Source organism: Rhinatrema bivittatum, chromosome 8 (assembly GCF_901001135.1).
Source record: "Rhinatrema bivittatum chromosome 8, aRhiBiv1.1, whole genome shotgun sequence".
In the NCBI taxonomy this organism is placed as follows: Eukaryota; Metazoa; Chordata; class Amphibia; order Gymnophiona; family Rhinatrematidae; genus Rhinatrema; species Rhinatrema bivittatum.
This window is the reverse complement of record NC_042622.1, coordinates 148,879,709-148,900,964: the sequence shown is the minus strand read 5'-3', so window position 1 is coordinate 148,900,964 and position 21,256 is coordinate 148,879,709. Positions and strand designations below refer to the sequence as shown.

Here is a 21,256-nt window from a genome sequence, read left to right as displayed (position 1 = left end):
TATGATGAGCTATATGCGGATTGTGGCATACTTACTTCCTATATCGTGACCTCTCTCAAATCTGTATCCGTTCCCTCTTTACCAGCTGAGGCTAGAGATCTCCTGAATGCCCCTATACGGGTTCAGGAGATTCTCCATATTATCTCGGACTTGAAGTTAGGTAAGGCAGCTGGTCTCAATGGATATTCTGCCAAGTTTTACAAAGCCTGTAAGTCGGCTATTGCACAACCTTTAGCTTTTATGTTTAATTTCCTTTGGGAAGGGGGCTCCCTAGCAGTAGGGGCAAGAATGTGGCTGGTATTGCTGTTTTGGTGAAGGGTGGGCGAGATCATACACTGTAGGGCTCCTATCGACCCATTTCTCTCATAAATTTAATCTAAAGATTCTAGCAAAGATATTGGCCTTATGTTTGGGATGTATAGCACCCTCAACTCATTCAGGGAGATCAGTTGGGCTTTGTACCTGGACCATTAGCAGCAGACAATGTCTGGAGAATAATAAATCTAAGTTGGTGGGTTCGACATCATAAGATACTGGTGGTTCTCTTGTCAGTGGATGCCAAGAAAGCCTTTGATCGGGATCACTGGGATTACCTTTTCCAGGTACTCGAGAAGTTTTGGCTGGGAGCTTCTTTTTTGACCTGGGTTAGAGCACTCTATGATCAACCAAAAGCTTGGGTCCGGGTCAATGGGAACTACTCGGGTCTATTTGATGTAGGCAGGGGTACTCGCCAGAGGTATACGTTGTCCCTCTTATTTGCATTATCTTTGGAACCCTTTGCTTCGACTGTCAGAAATTCTGACTTCGTCCAGGGGGGTGACTGTCACCAGGAAGTCATATAAAATGACTATTTGCAGATGACTTGCTGTTCACCTTGACGGACCCCAACAAATCTTTGTCAGCCCTTCTTGGAGACATGAGGTGTTTTGGTCTCATGTCAGGGTTCAAGGTCAATGAGGACAAGTCCAAGCTTTTAAATCTTTCATTAGATGGAGCGCAGGTAGAGCACTTACGTAGATCGCTCCCCTTTAAGTGGGCTTCTAGATATGTGAAGTATTTGGGGATTTGATTGGGGTCTGATTTATCTACTTTTTTCTCCTTAAATTATACTCCCCTGTTCAGGGAATTTCTTCAGGATTTGGAGAGGTGGAACAGATTTGCGCTATCCTGGTTTGGTAGAATTTCTATGGTTAAGATGTATATTCTTCTGCACCTATGTTATTTTTTCCAAACTTTACCAGTGGCTGTCTCCTCTCAGATATTTAAAGATTGGCAGAAAGCTTTAATGCGTTTTATCTGGAAAAGACAACCAACCACCCGGGTTGCGAGATCTGTGTTATTTTAGCTCAAAAGCCAGGGAGGGTTGTGAGTCCTAAATTTGAAATTCTATTATGCTGCTTCCCAACTCAAGACAATTTGGGAATGGCACTACAGTAATAAATGCAAGGTTTGGGTAGACTTGGAGCAGGATATATTTTGGCTGCCACCATTAGATTCAGTCATATGGAAGGCAGATTTATCAGAGCATGAGCTCAGCTTTCACTGTTCACTCTCTGAGGGCCTGGCGCCGATATCGCACCCAGCTAGTGGGGAATAAGCACTACTGGCACTCTACATCTTTCTTATATAATAAAGATGTTCCCCTATGGGGACTAATCCTCCGCAGCCATTTACTGGAAGCGCCTAAAGCAGTGAGAGACCGGAGCAGGTATGGGGTGCACGCTCTGTTCTTTCCTTTGAGACATTGCAACAGTCCTATCCTCTGGAGGAAAAGGATCGATTCTCTTATTCACAACTAGCATCTTTTGTCCGATCCAGGAGGATTGCTACAGATTTAAGCAGTTGCAAATTGATGTTCAAAGTCTTCTGTGCTACAGCAGATAAATTAGACAAGATGATTTCAAGACTATATACCCTGCTCATTGGGGGCCTAGATCATATGCCAAGACATGTTTTGCTTTGCAGTCTGATCTTTCCACAACCTTGGAAGATGCAAAGTGGGCTATGTATTTCTAGGTGCTAGGGAAAACCTCTGTATACTCTTTGATTCTGGAAAACGGTTATAAAGTTTTATACAGTTGGTATCTTACTCCAGAGAAGTTAACCAGAATTTACCTGGGGACTTAGTTCTCTGCTGGTTGTGGGGACTGTGGCTCCTTTTTCCATGTCTGGTGGGCCTGCCCTAAAGTAGCTGAAATAAGTAACATGAAATTACCAAAATCATCTAGGTTGCTGCTATTATCCATGGGCCTCCCCAATATTGATAACGGTTTCAGCATCTCATTAGCTATATTATTGTGGGGGGGCGAGGTGTGAACTCGCAGCTTGGTGGCAGAAAGTGGAGCTATCCCAGAGACCCCACATTTTCATAATGCTATTCCGAGGTTTGAGAAAATCTGGAATTCTTTTATATCTTGGCGGGCTCTCAGGGGCTTAGGTTAGAGGATTTGTTGGTTTCATAGTCTTGTTCTCAGGTGCCTTATCTCTCAAAGTTCTCATCCTGGAGGATCTGGAATGGGCTGTGGGGGGGCGTGGATTTGGAGGTATTTGACATTAAAATACCAAAAATGTTGTTGGGCATAGTAGTTTGTGGTTTGACGCTGTAGCATACTGTATTGGCCATGCTCTGATGATGTACTTTGTACATGCTATTCTGGTTAATAAATAGTAAATTAAAAAAAAAAAGTCCCAGGTTGTTTCCTTGGGAGCATCTTTCTTTTTCAAATTTCCTTGCAAATGTTTGGTAACACATCCAGAAAACAGGTATATTTTCACAGACCCCACACATTTGGAGATTTCATCACTGATAAAATCTAATAAGGGAAAGCTTGGTTATTTATATTGGGTTAATATATTATACATTTGTATGGATCAGCTTGTCAATGCAGAAGATTTTTCTTTATAATTCTCTTTTTGCCTTTATTGCCCATGATTGAGGACTTTATCCATAATTGTTTTCCTACATTACAGTCCAAATTTCCAGTTTTTTTTTTAAAGGGGTATGATGTAAAAATGCAATAAAGATATAAAGAAAAAAAAATAAAACTTTAAGAAGCAAAAACCAGGCACAGCCACTAGGAAGAGACAGTGAGGAAAGCCTTTAGCCTGTTTTTTTGATTTAAAAGAGGAAAGACAATAGAAGAAGAGAGAAAATTGGGGGGGGGGGGGCGTAATTCCAGTGACCGCAGTTGAGAATAACCCTGTTCCAGTAACTGGAAGCCCCCTAGAGTACACTGGCTGAGGGAGAGAGTACAAGACTCACTTTAGGAGCTGCCCATCCAGATTTCTGTTTTCTTCGTACGGTGGCCAACTTTTAACTGTCAAATTTCCGAACTCTTGGCGATGCTGTTTAATATCTTTGTTGATGGAGTTTATGCACTTTTACTGCTACCTTTTACCATTAAAAAACACAGCCTAATTTTAAAAAGAGTACGTCTGCCCATGCACACAAGCGGAGATTGGTTGCAATTTTAAATCATGCACACACATTTTAAAATGTACATCACGCGTGTAAGTACGTGCCTAATCTTGAGATTGCTCGAGAAAAAATACTCTGCGTATCTTTTCTGGAGTTTAGCGGGGGTATAATGCCACCGATAGAGGAGTTTGAAACTATTTTCCAAGTAGGAGGCTGAGATAAGACCCTTACACCCCACTGTAAAGATAGTGTCCCAAAAGTCGTCACCCTGCGGGGACCCCAGATCAGCCTCCCAGGCGGACAGGTATGTTGGGCGCGTTCCCATACCCTGAAGGAGCAGCTTATAAATTTTGGACATTAAGTGCTGTACTTTGTCAGCCGCTCGGCAGAAATTCTCAAAGAGACCAATTGGCTGGAGTAAATCCCGGGAAATATGGGTCGCTCTTGCGTAACTCATTAGTTGGAGGTAGCGATAGAAATCCCCCTGAGGTAAGTCATGCCGGGCCTGGAGAGTGGAGAACGTCACCCACGAGGAGTGCTCCCAGAAGTGACTATAATTATAAAGACCCTTAGCCAACCAATCTGCAAAGACCTGCGGAGCTGAACCCCCCAAGAATGACCCAGAGTGAAAGGGGGAAAAAAGGACCGACCCCACCTTGGACCCCACCACCTGAGGCTTCCATTTATACCAAAGGTGTAAGGTACACTGAATCGTGTCCGGTAGGCCTTCCAATTTGGGCCCAGAGCTAGGAGGTTGCCAGAGGATATTAGTCAGCAGGTGTGGCCCGATAAGTTCCTGCTCCAGAATCACCCAAGGTTTGCGGGCGGTGGTTCTGTGCCAATCAACAACAGCTCGTAATTGAGCCGCAACATAATACCGTAATAAGTTAGGCACTGCAAGGCCCCCCCGCACCCGAGGTTGAAACAATACTTTCTGGGCCACCCTGGGGTGCTTCCCCTGCCACAGGAATTTCATAATCCTGCGTTGCCACTTGAGAAGCAGTGCAGTTGGTATGACGCAAGGAATGGTCTGGAAAAGGTATCCAATCCGGGGCAGGATGTTCATTTTAAAAGTAGCAATTCGTCCCAGCCACGAAATGTGGTATCGATTCCACTCCTCCATTTCCCTGTACAATTTAGCGAGAAGAGGTGGATAGTTAAGCCTAAAAACATCAGAATGAGCCCCTATAAATATACCTAGGTATTTAATTTTCTCCTTTGCCCATTTAAAAGCAAAACGGGCTTTCAGATCCCGTGCCTGGTCCTCCGGTAACGTAATATTAAGGATTTCGGTTTTGTCCCAATTAATGGAGTAGCCAGACACTTGACTGAAGGTTTTAATAATCTCTACCACGGCTGGCAACGATTGCTGAGGGTCCGCAAGGGTCAGAATGACATCATCAGCAAACATCGCCAACTTGGAGGAATATGACCCCACACTAATGCCCATCACGTCCCTCGACAACCGGATCCGTTGGGCCAAAGGTTCTATAAATAGGGCAAATAGTAATGGAGAGAGCGGGCAACCTTGGCGGGTGCCCCGCTCAACAATAAAGAACGGGGAATAGCCCCCATTTACCTTAAGGCAGGCCCTCGGTTTATCATATAATTTCTGAATCCAGGTAATGAAAAAAGGCCCAAAACCCATGGTATGCAAGACTTGAAATAAAAAAGGCCAGTGAACCAAATCAAAGGCCTTTTCCGCATCCATAGCCATAAAAAGAAAGGGGATATGATGGCGCTTAACCCACCAGAGGGAATAAGAAAATTATTATTTACCTGCTAATTTTCGTTCCTGTAGTACCATGGATCAGTCCAGACCGTGGGTTATGTCCCCATTCCAGCAGATGGAGTCAGCCAAAGCTTTGAGGGGGCGTCACCATAAGTACTACTACCCCCTCTGCAGGAGTTCAGTATCGAGTATATCAAAGCCCGAGTAAACAAACAAACCCCCGTATTGGATCAAGGTTAAAGAGAACGGCAACAAACAGCCGCACAACCAAAGAATGAACTGTAACCCTCCCACCAACGGGTAGGAGGACATGAAAACAGCGTGCCAACCCCAAAAGGGACTGCGAAATACAGTGAGAACTGAGAAATCGTGAAAAACAGGAATGATCACTATCGCCCCATAGAAGGCAGCTGAGCAGGATTGCAACCCAAAAGCGGTGGGCGTCTGGACTGATCCATGGTACTACAGGAACGAAAATTAGCAGGTAAATAATAATTTTCTTTTCCCTGTACGTACCTGGATCAGTCCAGACCGTGGGATGTACCCAAGCTTCCCTAAACCGGGTGGGGTCCTGCGAGGCCTGCTTGGAGAACCTGCTCGCCAAAATGCCCAGAGACAGAAGAGGCGAGGTGTAGACGATAGTGTCTCGAGAACGTATGTAGCGACTTCCAGGTGGCCGCACGACAGATTTCCTGTGGGGAGACCGAACGAGTCTCCGCCCAGGAAGCCGCCTGCGAACGCGTAGAATGCGCCACGATGCCGGGCGGGGGAGTCCGCCCCGCCCCAATGTAAGAAGCGGCAATGCTGGCTTTCAGCCAGCGGGCCACGGTCGTCTTCGAGGCCTGGGAACCCTTCCGAGGACCGGACCAAAGTACGAAGAGATGGTCGGAAGTCCGGAACTCATTCGTAGCCTCCAGATAGATACGCAGAGTGCGCTTGGCATCCAGAAGTCGGAGAGCCCTTGGTTCAGACGACGAGAGAGACGGCAGTTCCACCGTCTGATTCACATGGAACGCAGACACCACCTTCGGAAGGAAGGAGGGAACAGTGCGGAGCGAAACTCCGGAGTCAGAGAAGCGGAGATAGGGTTCTCTACACGACAGGGCCTGCAGTTCCGAGATGCGTCGAGCGTAGCAAATGGCCACCAGAAACACTGTCTTGAGAGTGAGGTCCTTAATCGTCGCATTGCGTAATGGTTCGAATGGAGGTTCCGACAGAGCGGAGCACGAGGTTAAGACTCCAAGCGGGACAAGGTTCCCGGACCGGAGGTCGCAAATGCTTGACACCCTTGAGGGAACGCATAATATCCGGGTGCTGAAGCAGAGAGCCCCCGTCGCGCAGGAGCAACCCAAGGGCGGCCACCTGAACTCGCAGTGAATTATAGGTGAGCCCCTTGTCTACCCCCGCTTGTTTTAAAGAACAAACTTGATCCAAAACAACTAACTATAATAGACAGAGAAGAAAAAAACCAATCAAGGGAACAATGGTTACAGGTAATCGGGAACAAGCCCAGATTCCCCTACTCGCATCTGCTGGAGTCAGAAGATACTGAACTCCTGCAGAGGGGGTAGTAGTACTTATGGTGACGCCCCCTCAAAGCTTTGGCTGACTCCATCTGCTGGAATGGGGACATAACCCACGGTCTGGACTGATCCAGGTACGTACAGGGAACCAACAACTTCCGCACATTATCGGACGCCATGCGACCAGGGATAAAACCGGCCTGATCCAGGTGAATGAGTTGTGCTACATAACCGTTAAGCCTGTTAGCCAGAATTTTAGCCAGAAGCTTGAGGTCTATGTTCAGCAATGAGATGGGCCTATAAGAGCCACACTTGGTAGGGTCCCGTCCCGGCTTTGCAATGATCGTTATACCCGCCACATTAGAATTAGGATTCAAAACCCCCTCGTGTCGCAAGGCATTAAACATGGCCGTAAGTGGGGTAAGTAAATCACCGGCAAAGCATTGATAAAACCGGGCAGTAAACCCATCCAGCCCCGGGGACTTGCCAGCCTTAAGTTGCTTAATGGCAAATAACACCTCAGATTCTGAGATATCCTTGTCTAGCGTATCCCTGGCGGACTCTGATAACTGGGATAAGGGAGTGTCCTGTAAAAAGGATTGTATGTCCCTGAACTCTATAGAGTGGTTATGGGAATACAGTGCAGAATAAAATTGTAAAAAGCAGTCACGGATCGCATCATTGGAGGTAAGTGGTGCACCATGAGCACCTACAATTTTAGTAATAGTGTTTTGTAAGCGTTTGGCTCTCAACTTATGCGCAAGCAACTTCCCCGCTTTATTGCCCCCTTCAAAGTATACTTGTTCCGTTTGCTCCAGCTCATGCGCAATTTTGGCCGCATCCAGCGCCCCAAGTTGCGATCGGTAGTCAGCTAAGGCCAAACGGAGCACTTCAGTGGGGGTTTGCTTGTGGCGCTGTTCTAAGTCCAATAATTTGGCAGTCAGGAGCGAACGTTCCCGCTGGGTCTCCTTTTTAACCCACGAGGCCCGAGCTATAAAAGTCCCCCTAAGCACTGCCTTTAAACAGTCCCAGTAAGTGATGGGCGAGATGTCAGGGTGAAGGTTATGAGAACTGTAATCTGTAAGTACCCGCCGACATTGATCCACAAAGGAGTCACTGTCAAGTAAGCTATCGTTTAGGCGCCAAAAGCGTTGGCCTTTGTCATAATTAGGGAAAGTCAGCTCAGCCCACACCGGAGCATGATCGGACCACGTGATCGACTCTATAACCCCTTTGCGCACATTTTGGATCACTCCCCTATCCACAAAAACATAGTCTATCCTAGTGTATAGGTTATGGGGGTTCGAGAAAAAAGTATAATCCCTCTGGGTGGAATGCAAAAAGCGCCACACATCTACCAGCTGAAAGTGGTCCAAAAAAGCAAGGAGGCTATTGCGGTCTCTTTTCAAAGTAGAACATCGCCCCCCCGAGGAATCAAGACCAGGGTCTAAGGGCAGATTGCAATCTCCCATCACCATCAAGTGACCCACTTTTTTCAAGAGGACCAGCTTCACCAGCGCATCATAAAATTTGGCTTGGTGAACATTGGGGGCATATACGTTAAGCAATGTATACGAGACCCCAGCAATATTAAGGACCAGCAATAAATATCTACCCAAAGGGTCAGCAACACTGTCAAGCAATTCAAAAGCAAAGTCCTTGTGAAATAGAATCCCCACACCTGCATATTTAGCAGCTTTAGAGCTAGCCGCCCAATACTGATGCGGGTAAAGGGCAGAGCTCATTAAATGCTCATAGCGCCGCTTTAAATGTGTCTCCTGGAGACAAGCAATCGCAATATCAGCACGCTGCAGATCTTTATATAGTAATTTACGCTTACGGTGCGTATTCAGTCCCTTAACATTAAAGGACTGTACCTTAAAGGTAGCCATCCGGACAAGTGATGGTGCATTTCAAGTGCCCCAGCGTATATAGAGCAGACAGAGATAAGAGCAGGAGAGGTCCCCCCATGAAACAAGAGACAACTAAACATAGTACCAAGCAGCACGTAGCCCTCAGTGAGCCGGGCAGTAAACAACAAGGCAATGCACTCCCAGAGAGGAGATCCCCACTATTCCCCATTCCCCCCCCTCCCAAAGGAACCACAATCATCTCTTGGGTCCCCCATCATCTAGGGGTGAGTGAAGACAGCGTCCCAGGTGCCGTCCCACCCGGCAGCATCAGCATATTATCAAACATATAACCAGTAACCAAACCCTCCACGTCCGGTGCGGCTTAACAAGAAACAGTGTCAAAGCCTTCAGAGCCAAAGCAGCCAGATCATGAAGGGGCTCTGTTCGCGATATCTGGATCCGGGGTGCGTCGCAGTCTCTTTCCCCCCTTTCCCATCCGCTGCCAGCGAGGTTCCTCCCTGCGGTCGGCACGTGGCGAGGAAGATGGCGGCAAATCCGTCACAGTATAGCCAAGGTCCTTCAAGATGCCCGCCGCTTCATGCACGGATTGTGCCTTGTGCGTTGTACCTTGCACAGTAAAGCTGAGGCCAAAGGGGAAGAGCCAGCGGTACCGGATGTTTTCTTTAATCAAAACAGCAGTAATAGGTTTCATAGCCTGGCGTTTCTTCATAGTAGTCGGGGAAACATCAGCATAGACTTGCACATCATGTCCCTGCAGCTGCACCTTCCCCCTCTGGCGCGCCAGGGCCAGGATCTTCTCTTTCACAGGGAAATCATGGAAGCAAGCGATCACATCCTTGGGTTGATTAGGAGCTCTCTGACCCTGGACCCTGTGAGCCCGTTCCAGCTTGACCACTAGAGACCCTCCAGAGCCTGCAGCATTTTGGTTTGCATCTTGCTGTAATAAATCAGTGCAAAGCTCTGTAATAACTTGCACACAGTTAGCAAAGTCAGAGGTCTCAGGAATGCCCCGAAAGCGCAGATTAGCCCTCCTATTCCTGTTTTCTAAATCTTCCAGTTTGGAGGAGAGTTGCTGAATTTCACTAGCCATTTCCTTATGGCTATTCTGCAGCGAGCTCATTTTATCTGCCTGAGATTCAGTGAGGGTTTCATACTCAAAAAGCCTCCTCCCCATTTCACACAGTTCCTCCTTCATTTCACCCACCGTTTCACGGATCTCAGATTTAAAAGAATTGAGATCGTGGCTGAGCTCCCCAAACCAAGCCTTAAACTCACCCCGAGTAGGGATTTCCGAATCGGGGAGTGCCGGTGCTGCAGCTGAGGCCTCAGAGATCGCTTCTCCCGTCACGGCGGCCATTTTGTTTTTTTCAGGAGAATTTTCCCGGGCCGATTGCTGGTAGGAAAACTTGCAAAAGTCGGGTTTGGGGGCCCGATTCGCCATCAGCAGCCTTCGGGGGTGAGCTTGGTGTTGGAGCCGCGTCAAAAGGTGGAGGGATGGCTACGATATTATCTGGATGCTATCCGGCATAGCCAGGAGCTCCAGGCTAGGCTGCCACTCGAGCCGCTGACGTCATCAGCCCCCTCTGCGTATCTTTTCTACGACTTTGCTAGCTTTTACACGCACATGTAGGTGGATTTTAAAACATGCTTGTGCAAGGGAAAACCCATTTTTTCCAATTAGTCCACCAGTTTGCCTAATTAATATCGAGGGAGCCCTCTGGTTCTTCATCCTACATGCCCCACAGTTGACTCGGACCCTTCATCCTGTCCTGTAAGCCCTAAAACTCGAGATCTACAGACTTGCTCCTCATCTGGTGCAGCAGTAAAGTTATGCAGATAACAAATTGACATCCGCTGTTTCCAGTTTTAAAATACATAGTTAATCGCCTTACAACACCCATGGCTCTGGCCATCCCCCACCCCTTTTCCGCTCTCTTATTTTTGACACTTGAACGGGTATATACGCACGTACTTTGTGACTTTATTAAATCCGCGTTGCATGTGCGCAACCCACATACAATAGTATGCGGGCATTTTGCACAAGCAACATTTTTAAAATTGACCTTAAGGAATATAACAGCAGAGAAGGACCTATTCTAGTCTGCTCCGTTTATTTCCTGCTACAGTGCCACAGACCCCACATGATTTTTAGTTTTCCCCCCTCACATAACTGCAATTAATGACTCTGTACTTTTCCCATGCTTTAGCAATTACTGTTTTCTGCCACTGAGAGTTTGTTCTATGCATCCACCACCCTTTCAGTGAATAAAATATCTTGATGTTATTCCCCGAGTTTACCCTTTTGGAGCCTCATACCATGACCCTAATACTTTATTCATATAAAGATTTGTTTTCACCAGCTCAGGGACCAAATTACTGGTTTGCAAAATTTTGTAGGCCTCTGAAGTCTATGTAGATGACAAAATAAATATATCAAAAAAATATTGAATATGGAGTAGTTACTAAAGCACATATTGTTTGACATGATCACAATGGAGGATCAGATGCTAACCTGCATCTGGAGATCTAAAATCGGGATATTTCCAAACATTTTAACCCTCCCGCATTTTTCATAAAGACAGTACCCCAAAACTCTGTTCAGCCTTAAAAAGCAACACAGTTGGCAACCCTATTTCTTCACCCGGCCTCAGCTCACAGACAGGATGCTTGTCTGCCATCTGCTGGAGACAGAATACTGGCAGGCTAAGGTTAGCTTGGAAGCCTATTAGTCTCTGTCTCCATCTTCTGGTTGAGAGGTATAAACCCATGCATCTGGACTGATCTGGCTGACTGAAGAGGAAATTAGTGATTATAAAATGTTTGATATTTATCCTTCTCTTCTGAATCTAAGTAGTCAGAACCCCATGCAGGCATCAGAGTGATACATAAAACATACATGTTGCACCATGCAGATGTCATACTGACATGTAAATTATGAGTACAAGGAGGAAGAGTTGTTAAAATAGGGGAGTCACCATAATAAAAGGCATACAACTTTTACTTTAAAAAACATTTATAGAAGCTCTAACAAGTATTAGAATAAAACTGGGAAGTCTGGGGGGAGAGAAACTGAAGAGACAGCAAGAAAGCCAAGAACCAAGCATGCCTTCCTTTTACCAGGTAGTACTTTACTTTAAAGTCACTTTGTATTGAATAGATCTGAGCTGGGAGGTCCTAAGCAGGTACATATTGTGCATAGAAGAGACCAATTTCGTACTCTCAAGACCCTTCAGGTTATACACACACAAGACACAGCAAGAGATCCCCGTTGATCTACAGGAAAGAATGACAACGAAGGACCATTGTGGGTTTTACCATGAAATTCCCCCGAGCCACATAGGACCGGGCTCCCTCTCTCAGCTGTACCTTCCGTGCACGACTGTTGCCAACAGCTGGGAATTCACTCAGGCTATCATCATCCCGTGGGTCTGGGAGGCCCCGTTTCTCCAGGTTGTCCGTGCGCAGCAGGGTCTCTAGGCTGCTCCCATCCTGGGAGATCTGCCCCTCTTTCTTTACTGTTTGCTCAGTATCTGCAGCAAGAAAGATAAGAGATGGATTTGGGGAAAAATGAACTTAAGGACTGCTATCTTATTTAATAATTTTTTTTTTAATTTCATTCTTGCTATGAAGCTCTTGAGCAGCATTCAAGCTCTGCTTCTGCCACAACACTCTACGCTTGGACATGCCACTTTCAGGTACACACTAAGTTATAAGCTTCTGGGGCAGCAATTCTCTATACCCGCAACATGATTTACTGCGGCACTATAAAAACTTATTTTTAATCAGTAAGCTTTGCAGATGCAGGCGTGGTCTCAAAGGCAGTCACACTCAGGTATCGTCTGAAGGTCTCAATACAATCCTGGTTTAACCCCACCACTTACCTTCTTCCCAAAAGGCAACTTGAGTGACCCTAATGCCACTTTCCTGTGCTCAGGTTCTTTGGGGAAAGTGATTGCAAGCATCTAAACTCCTACACAACCCAGTGTACAACAGCAGTGCCATAGAAATAACTTTTTAAAAAACATTTTTATTACTACCATACAAAAGGTACAAGATATTCCAATTCTGAACAATTTAAAGAGCAAACATCTCATTTTTAATTAGTTATTGGTGGATATATCATTTTTTTTCCTTTTTTCACCCTTAGTTTCAATGCTCAAAGTGTGCCTAACACCACAAAATTAATGATTTCTTTTGCCCATGATATAATAGCTGCTGCACTTCAACAACATCACCTGCAGGATTAGGTGCAAGGAAAGCTGTAAACATCTGACTTGATTCCTGTACCTGGTTTAATAGATGGGAAGGTGAGTCTGGGGTCCTCAGGAGGGTGTGCCCTACGTCTTTTCCGCCAGCGGCGAGATGGGTAGGAGTACAGCTGACCAGAAGCTAGACCTTTCAGTTTAAAAAAAAAAAAAAAAAAGAAAATCATATGTAGGCATGAAAAATTCCTAGATGGCAGAAAGTTGTTTTTCTATAACACTACAAGTGAAAAAGCTGAGAAATAAAACATTCAAGAGCCAGCAAAAGCAACTTTGACAGAAGTACCTGAGAATAAATGTTTGTTAGCAATTTATCACAATAAATCACAGGTCCCCAAACTTGGTCCTCGAAGGCTGCAACCCAGTTTTTCAGGATTTCCATAATGAATATGCATGAAAGCTATTTGTATGTATTGCAACCATTGTACATAAATAGATTTCATCTTATATTCATTGTGGAAATCCTAAAACCCCAACTGGGATGCGGTCCTTGAAGACAGAGTGCGGGGACCCCTGCATGCTACCTCATCATGGTTCCCCCTCAGGACTAGAGTTTCACAAGTGTCATCTCTTTCGTCAACCTTGTTTAACATTTATCGAAGACCAATCTGTAAACTTCTATCTGGTCTTGGCCTCCACTATTATCTTTATGCTGATGATAATTCAGTTTTTAATTCCTTGTCAAAGTGATGTTAAAAGTACTTTGAGCCTACTCGATATTTATCTTACTTCTATATCAGCATGGTTAACCCATAATCTGTTGTCACTCAATGTAGGAAAACCAGAACGGATCTATTTGAATAGGCAGGGAAGTTTGTGTTTTCCTAATACATTTTGTTTTCAAGGTGAACAAATCACCATCGTTAAGGTAGTGTGAAACCTTGGAGTACTGACTGATCCTAAATTATCGTTTATATCGCACATTAAGTCACTTGTAAAACTTCCTACTGGAAGCTAAGGATGTTACAAAGATTAAAACCCTATTTTGATTTTTCTAATTTTCAAATTGTATTACATTTTTTCAAATCTGGATTACTGTAGTTCTTTATTCTTAGGACTGCCAAAATATATCTTATGATCCTTACAGATAATCCAGAACTCAGCTGCAAGGGTTTTAACTGGTACTTTAAGGTTCAATAACATTTCACCAGTTTTAATGACATTACATTGGTTACCAATTGAATATAGAGTGCAATACAAGGTCTTCGTTTTAATTCATAATGCTTTAAAATACGATGCTCCTCTCTGCTTGAATACCTTGATAAAAAGTCACTGTCCTGTCAGAAATTTGAGATCTGAAGGTCAGTATCTACTAGATATCCTTAACCATAAAACTATACAGCTTGCAGATTCTTGGGATAAACTGCTAGCTCTTGCCGGAGCTGAGTTGTGGAATAAGATACCTTTAACCTTATGTAAGCTAGAATTACCAAGTCTTTAAAAAAAAAAAAAAAGCAGCTGAAAACTTATTTGAACTGGCATTCTTTTAATAATTTTATCATAGCAGTGATGGCAGAAGAAAATGTTTTAGTATACCCATGTTATTTTTGTTTTATTTTACTGTGATTTTTTGTTCTGTCGTTCACATTTTATATCTAAGTGGTAACTAATATGTATGTTTTATTGTGAGCCGCTCAGAATTTTAGATGCAACAAATTTTTTTAAAATAAATAAAATTGAATGCCAGAAAGATTTTTTTTTTTTTTTAGGAAAATTATTAAGACATGGTTGTTTTGTCTAACAATCCAATTAGAGTGAGAGAGTGAGACAGAGGAGTGTTCTAGATTTTACAGTTCATGGGTTTTATTGTGGGGAGGGGTGAATATATTTATGTATTTGGGGAGTGCTGACTGCAGAACCTTCATCTGCAGGTAATAAGTTTCCCTTTCTGAGAAAGAACACTGAAATCTTGATTTTAAAAAAATTCTTTAAGGGTTTAAACTATTACTGGCTGTGCATACTGTGTGTTAGATTTTAAGGCTAGCATTGTTTGCAAGTGTTAAGAATGAAGAAATTTTACCTGTTAATTTCCTTTCCATGAGCCCTGCCACATCAGTACAGATCAATCCTTTTAAATGGGTTTTATCCCCCTAGCAGCAGAAAGAAGCAGAGACACTGAATTCTTCTGTGACATCATCGCCACTACTTAGAGATGGTGCAGCAGACAGAAATCCAGTATTTCCTCTTCATCCAGTTAGACCAGGCCAGATCAGTGGGTTATGTACGCCAACTAGCAGATAGACAGATCAACAGACTTGCTGTTGTCACTCATATACGGTACCTCTGTGCTGACACCAGCCTGCTAGTACTCTCAGTCTCCAGCAAATGGTTGACAAGCGTTCTGTGTTGTGGGCTTAGCCTGACTGGCTGAACAGAAAGTCTGTGCTCCTGAGGTGAAATACGGGTTCTCCCTCCCTCAGTTGAGCTTGTGATGCTTTCTCTAGCAAAGAAGATCATAGTGGATAAGGTATTTGTGCTCCTGAAGTGATAGCTCTTGTTCCCTCCCTCTGTTGAGAAGGACAAAGGGCTTCCAGCGGGACTGAGATATTGTCTTTTTGTCTCTCGTCTTTTACCCACCCCTGCCCTCTTTCCCAGAGTGATTAGTTTGGAATCCTGCACCTTTAAAGTTGGTTTAAAAAAAAATAAAATTTTAAAGCAGTAACCAGGCTGTCTCACCAGGGGCAAGGATCACAGCAGTGAGGGAGTTTGAGATTGCTACCAGGGTCATTTATTTGCCTGTGGTGACAAAGGAGGCTATTTATGGAACATCGTCCAGTATTTCTTTGACAAAGCACTGTAAAAAAACAGACTACAAGAAACCCATTGAGAATACCATTTCCAACATGTTATGGGACAAATCCTCCTACACTGAAACACCGTCCAAAAACTAGAACAAAGGTAAAAGACCAATAAAAGGATAGGAAGGTAAAATTCCAGGCTGAAAAAAAACCTCATTCCTCTGCAAGCCATTTGAGCATATGTCTGCAAATATGAAGGACCAACTTCCTAAGAGGATCCTGGACTGGTGTAGGACGACTCATGGAAAGGAAATTAACAGGTAAAACTGTCTCCTTTCATTTCTTCCTGCTACACCAGTCCAGGTCAGTACACACAAGTGGGAAGTACCAAAGCCCAATTATTTAGGTGGATAAGAAGTAAGGGCCACCCTGAAAATCCCAGCTCCATAAGTTGTGTCCTCCTTTGCCAAGATTTCTAATTGGTAATGCTTTGAAAATGAATGCAAGGAAGACCAAGCTACCATCTTGCAAATGTCCACAGGGGCAACCGCAACTGCTTAAGAGGACAACTGTGCTCTAGGAGGAGTGCAAATAAGTTCAGGGCCCACAGACTCTTGAGCAAAAAGGCTGATGAAATGGTATCCTTGATCCATCTAGCTAAAGTCGCTTCTCCTTTACACAGCCCTCCAAACACAAAAAAACAACTGTGGAAAGAATTAGTTACCTCAAGATATCTCATGATTACTCTATGTACATCCAGGAATTGCAAAGACCTGTTAGTGCCTTGATACTCCTCCTTAGAAAAGGCTGGCAGAAATACAGACCGATTAATATGAAACACTGAAAATCTTAAGTAAAAAGGAAGATACAGGACGAAAAGACATAGAATCTGACATTATGACTAGAAAAGGGTCCCTGCAAGGCAGAGCCTGTATCTCAAATATGACAAGCTGAAAAAATGGTTACCATAAATACCAACTTCAAGGACAGACTTCTGAGCCACATTCACTTTAAAGGATCAAATATAGGTGAGGCCAAAGCCATCAAAACCAGATTGAGATCCCACTGTGGAATCAAAAGTGTAAACAGAGGTCCACGCGAGGCATGCCCCACCAGAGAATTGCACATTGAAAAGTTCCCATTCTCCGGGCTCCAGAAGGTCCTTGTTCAGATAAAAATCGGCCTAAAGATTGTCCTGCCCTGCAATGTGAGCTGACAACAACAGGTGCCGGTTTTCCTCCGCCCAAGGAAAAAGATTTTTCTCCTTTGAAGCTCCCAGGCTCCTGATGCTATCCTATCTGTTCACATATGCCGCCGTATTGTCAGATAACACTGACCATTTTTCTCTTGAGAATAGGAAGGAAATGACCTACGGCCAGCCTTAGCACTCTGGTTTCCAGTCTGTTGATGTACTAGATCACCTCCTCCTTAGACAACCAATGTCCCCATACCACCTGGTCTAGACAGTAAGCTCCCCAACTGGTAAGGGACTCACATCCATCGTAACCAGAATCCAGCAGGGAATCATTAGGATGAACACCTGCAATAGATTCTGAGAAACGTACCAAAGAAGATTGTCCCTTACTAAGCGGGAAAAGGGAAGACGAGACTCATAATCCTGAGACTGAGGCAACAAAAAAGATAGAAGAACGGACTGAAGAGGCCTCATGTGAGCCCTGACCCACAGAACTAGGTCTAGAGACACCACCATGGAGCCAAGAAGCTGAAGATAGCCCCAAGTTCTTGGGGATGCCACGGAGATAAACTTCTTGACCTAACAGATAAGTTTGCCCATTCTGTCTGTAGTTAAATAAACATAGTAACACAGTAATGATGGCAGAAAAAGATCACATGTTTCATTCCAGTCTGCCGCTCTGTGCAGCTTACCCCCACATTTCTGTTAAGGGTACTCCCATGCAGGTTACCCCAAGCCTTATGTTAAGGGTAGTATATTAAAAATCAAAACCAAGCAACTGTCAAGCCCATAACAAAATTACTGCTAGCAACATTTTTAGAGGGTGAACAGCCTTCCCGATACTTCATACAATGCTGCTGCTTGAACGTGCTTTGCTTTTGGACTTGGCCATACACTTAGTCCTACACTTTTTCCCTAAAGTCTGCTTATCATTACTCTGGACTATAATAAGTCAGGGCCCAGAATTGGCTGTTGCCTGAATCCAATTTGCTTTCTTCCCCCCTGCCACTGAAGCAGAGAGCAATGCTGCAGTTGCATCAAAATCATGTAAGCTAATTGGTTAAGGGTAGTAGCTGCCACTCCATGCTGGTTGCCTCTCATGCAACCTGTCCTAACTGCATGTCGAAGAGCACCCCAGGTACTCCAGGAGCTTGTGAAGGAACAAGCTTGCTTTTTGAATAATTGATCACCCAGTCCAAGCTTTCTAAAACTTGTGATTACTCTGTTGGAAGCCCAAACTCTTTTCTGTTAAGATTTGGCTCTCAACCACCAGTCACCCAGGTAAGGATGAACCATATCTTGTCTCAAGAACAATGCCACTACCACAACTTTGGTGAATGTACATGGAGCCGTTGCAAACCCAAAAGGGAACACCTTGAACTGAAAACGTAGGCATAAGATTCCAACTGCTTGCCCAGTCTATACTGCCTAGACTCCCTAAGCTGATCACGGCCTCTGCCAAGTCTATGAAAATACCGTTCCTTTTCTTCAGGAAATCTCTGTAGCTAGGGATCCCCCTAGACTCTTTACTAGGTGCTCCAGATCCTCCCCAAAGAGAAGACTACTCTTGAAAGGAAGCTTGCCCAGATGAGACTTGGACCAAGAATCTGCTGTCCAGGTACAAAGCCAGAGAAGCCTTCTGGCCACCACAGCAGATGCCACTGATCTAGAAGAAATCTAGAGACCATACAAGGCATCTGGCAGCAGCCAATTCCATCCCAGCCACCTCCTCACTCAGAGCTGCTGGATCAAACTGTACGAATTACATGGACACTACAAATAGAGATCTGAACTGCTAGTACAGTGAAAGTAAAAAGATGTTTTAAAAGGAAGCTCAGATGTCTTATGCTGCAGATCGTTAAGAAAGGTACTTCATTCCACCAAAATCAAAATTCACTTAATAAACGCTGTTACCAGAGCATCCACTCATGGAATCTAAAACAAATGCTGGACTGCTTCAGGGGAAAGGGGATACAATCTCAAAAAAATATGTAGCTCCCCTGAGACCACTCTCCAGAGACTCTCACTCCACCAGGACCATCTCCTCCACCTCAGAGTGCAAAATAAAAGCTTTGGTGCATTTTTTAGACCTCTTGATGGGATCCCAAACAGGAGCCTCCTCCTAAACAGTAATGACAGAAGCACAACTAACAGATTCCAGCTATTCCTCCACATCCTTCTGAGCATCCTCCCAGTCCAAGGAAGGAGGTTCCGATGAGCCTACTGGGCGCTTCACGGGAATTAAAATTCTAGAGTGGGATGTGCTCACTCCCATAGGAGACCGGTGCTTACCCTCAGGTTTTTGGATAACATAGGCAGCCTGGTGGAGAAACAGAAAAAAAGTTCAGGGGGAAACGCCCAAAAATCCTTGGCCTGACCTAATAAAAGAATATTTCAAGGGAACTAAAGCTGGGGGCTGCTCTGAAAAAGAATTCAAGGCTACAGGCTGCTGTAGGGAATCAAGAACCCCATGGGAGAAAGTGGCAAAATGGCCAATGTTCCTGCCAAAACTGGCATCGCAAACTCTCCTCCATCTTAGGGCCTGGCTGAGAATCAGTCACTGAAGCCTTTGCCACCAGAGGAACCACTGCTGACATACTTGCACTGCTGGAGCACTCCCTCAGGACCTTCCCTGTTCAAACTCATGAAGTGGTAGAAGCAGAATGCTGCAAACCACACATGCTGAAGCAGCAACTGCCCTTCATCCTGAAGAGATCACACAGCTGCAATCAAATTCCACTGCCCAGTAATACTTACTCTGTCGGGATGCACAAGAAGAAAAATTCAACTTAATGTCTGCCTTCTGCCCAGAACTAGTTCTCAGACACTTGTCCTGTGCCAGGCCTCCAATTTCCTCGTTTGTTTGTTTTTATTTGATTGCTTCCATACAGCTGTCAAGCCTCTGGGCAGGTATGAGGTGGGGGTGAGAAGACAGGAAGGACACTTCTCTTTTACCAGCTAGAAGTTGAAGCACATCTACTTGTATTTGTCCCTTAGGTCCTTCCAATTTTTTTTTTAATAAAGTCTTTCAGAATTCTTGACGACCCCTTGGTTCAATCAAGATACTTCTAGGTCTGGGAACTTCTTAGATGAGCTCATTCTACTTGGCGCAACAGCAACCTGGCCCTCAGTCTGCGACAGTGCCCTCCAAAAATCTTACTGCACCACCAATGAGTCTTAACATCTGCTAGTTGCAGAGAATACTGGATTTCTCTCTGCTCCAACACTTCTAAATGGTGATGGCTCGGAAGAATTCAGTGTGCTCTGCCTCAGTCAGTTGGAAAGGGGATAAAGCCTACTTGTATGGACTGACCTGGACGGGTGTAGCAGGATTAAAATGGAAGGAGTGTGTTTAGGGAAAAATAGACTTTGGATTAAGTTTGTGATCTAGTTTAGGTTAGTATTTATTTGCAAGTTTAAAGAATTGTGTGCTCTTAAGAAAATTAGAAATTGGATTCATTTTCTGAACTAGTAAAGATTAGTATTTGTTTGTAACTATTAGAAATGTGAATTTGCAAAGGTCTTTTACTTGATCTGAAAAGGTGAGTACTGGCTCCTGGGCAACTAGTCACTAGTTTGATTCCCACCCATACCAGTCACTGTTTTTGTTATATAAAAATACCGACTCCCTCCTCATTAGGAGGAGGATCTTCAAAATAAGAGTCAATTAGTGATTAACAATAATTAAACCCGATTTTGGTGATTGACTAATTTTAGTATTGTTGCTGGTCATTGTCAAACTAAAATAAGTTATCAATTTAAAAACTTTAGATTTAACAAATAATTTAAGAATCCTAGTCAAATTAAAAAGTCCCTAAAATTGAGAGACATACCTATTCCTTAATCATCTATTTAAAACTTTAGCAACTCAATAAAATTACGATGCAGACAAAGCCCAGCAGGAAGTTGGGGCTATCCAGTTTTGCATCAAGCGGCAGGCCTGGAAGAGCTAAGGCAGACAGAGGTATACAGGGACATAGAAGAGTGGTCCCAACTCCAGTCAAGTAGCTCTCGCGCAGCTCTGGGGAAGAAAGGCCACCTGAAAGGAGACTATCACCTTAGTGTGGCAAGAAGTGATCCTGTAGCTAGGACCTGCCTTCCAGGTGCTGCTTTATCCTCATAGACTGGGGATGTATCTCCAGAGCCACATGCCCAGGAGAGAAGGGTTAGGATAGCCGTCGTAATGGGTGATTTGATCGTTTCGAATGTAGATAGCTGTGTGGCTGGTGGGTATAAGGATCGCTTGGTAACTTGCCTGCCTGGTGCAAAGGTAGTGGATCTCCAGCTCCACCCAGATAAGATTTGAGAGTGCTGGGGAGAAGCAGCCTGTTGTGGGTATTAATGACATAGAAAGGTGAAGGGGGGAGGTTCGGACTCTAAATTAAGGTGCTTAGGTAGGAAAAAGAAATCCAGACCCTCCAGGGTTGCATTTTCAGAAATGCTCCCCATTCCATGCGCAGGACCCCAGAGGCAGGCTGAGCTTCAAAGTCTCAGCGCATGTATGAGACGATGGT

At 44.5% G+C, this 21,256-nt stretch overlaps 1 protein-coding gene across 7 annotated transcripts in view; it reads right to left on the bottom strand.

Annotated features, from left to right (window-relative positions):
- Positions 1-21,256, bottom strand: part of DPF2 (double PHD fingers 2) — a 161,689-nt gene that overhangs the window by 127,358 nt on the left and 13,075 nt on the right. For 4 of the 7 annotated variants that reach the window (XM_029614674.1, XM_029614675.1, XM_029614677.1 and 1 more), the window contains exons 3-4: positions 12,835-12,942; positions 11,863-12,077 (exon numbers count right to left, since the gene is read on the bottom strand). In XM_029614674.1, coding sequence (XP_029470534.1) covers positions 11,863-12,077; positions 12,835-12,942 — 323 coding nt within the window. The remainder of the gene's footprint in view (positions 1-11,862; positions 12,078-12,834; positions 12,943-21,256) is intronic. The other 3 variants (XM_029614676.1, XM_029614678.1, XM_029614679.1) reach the window with 1 other exon arrangement.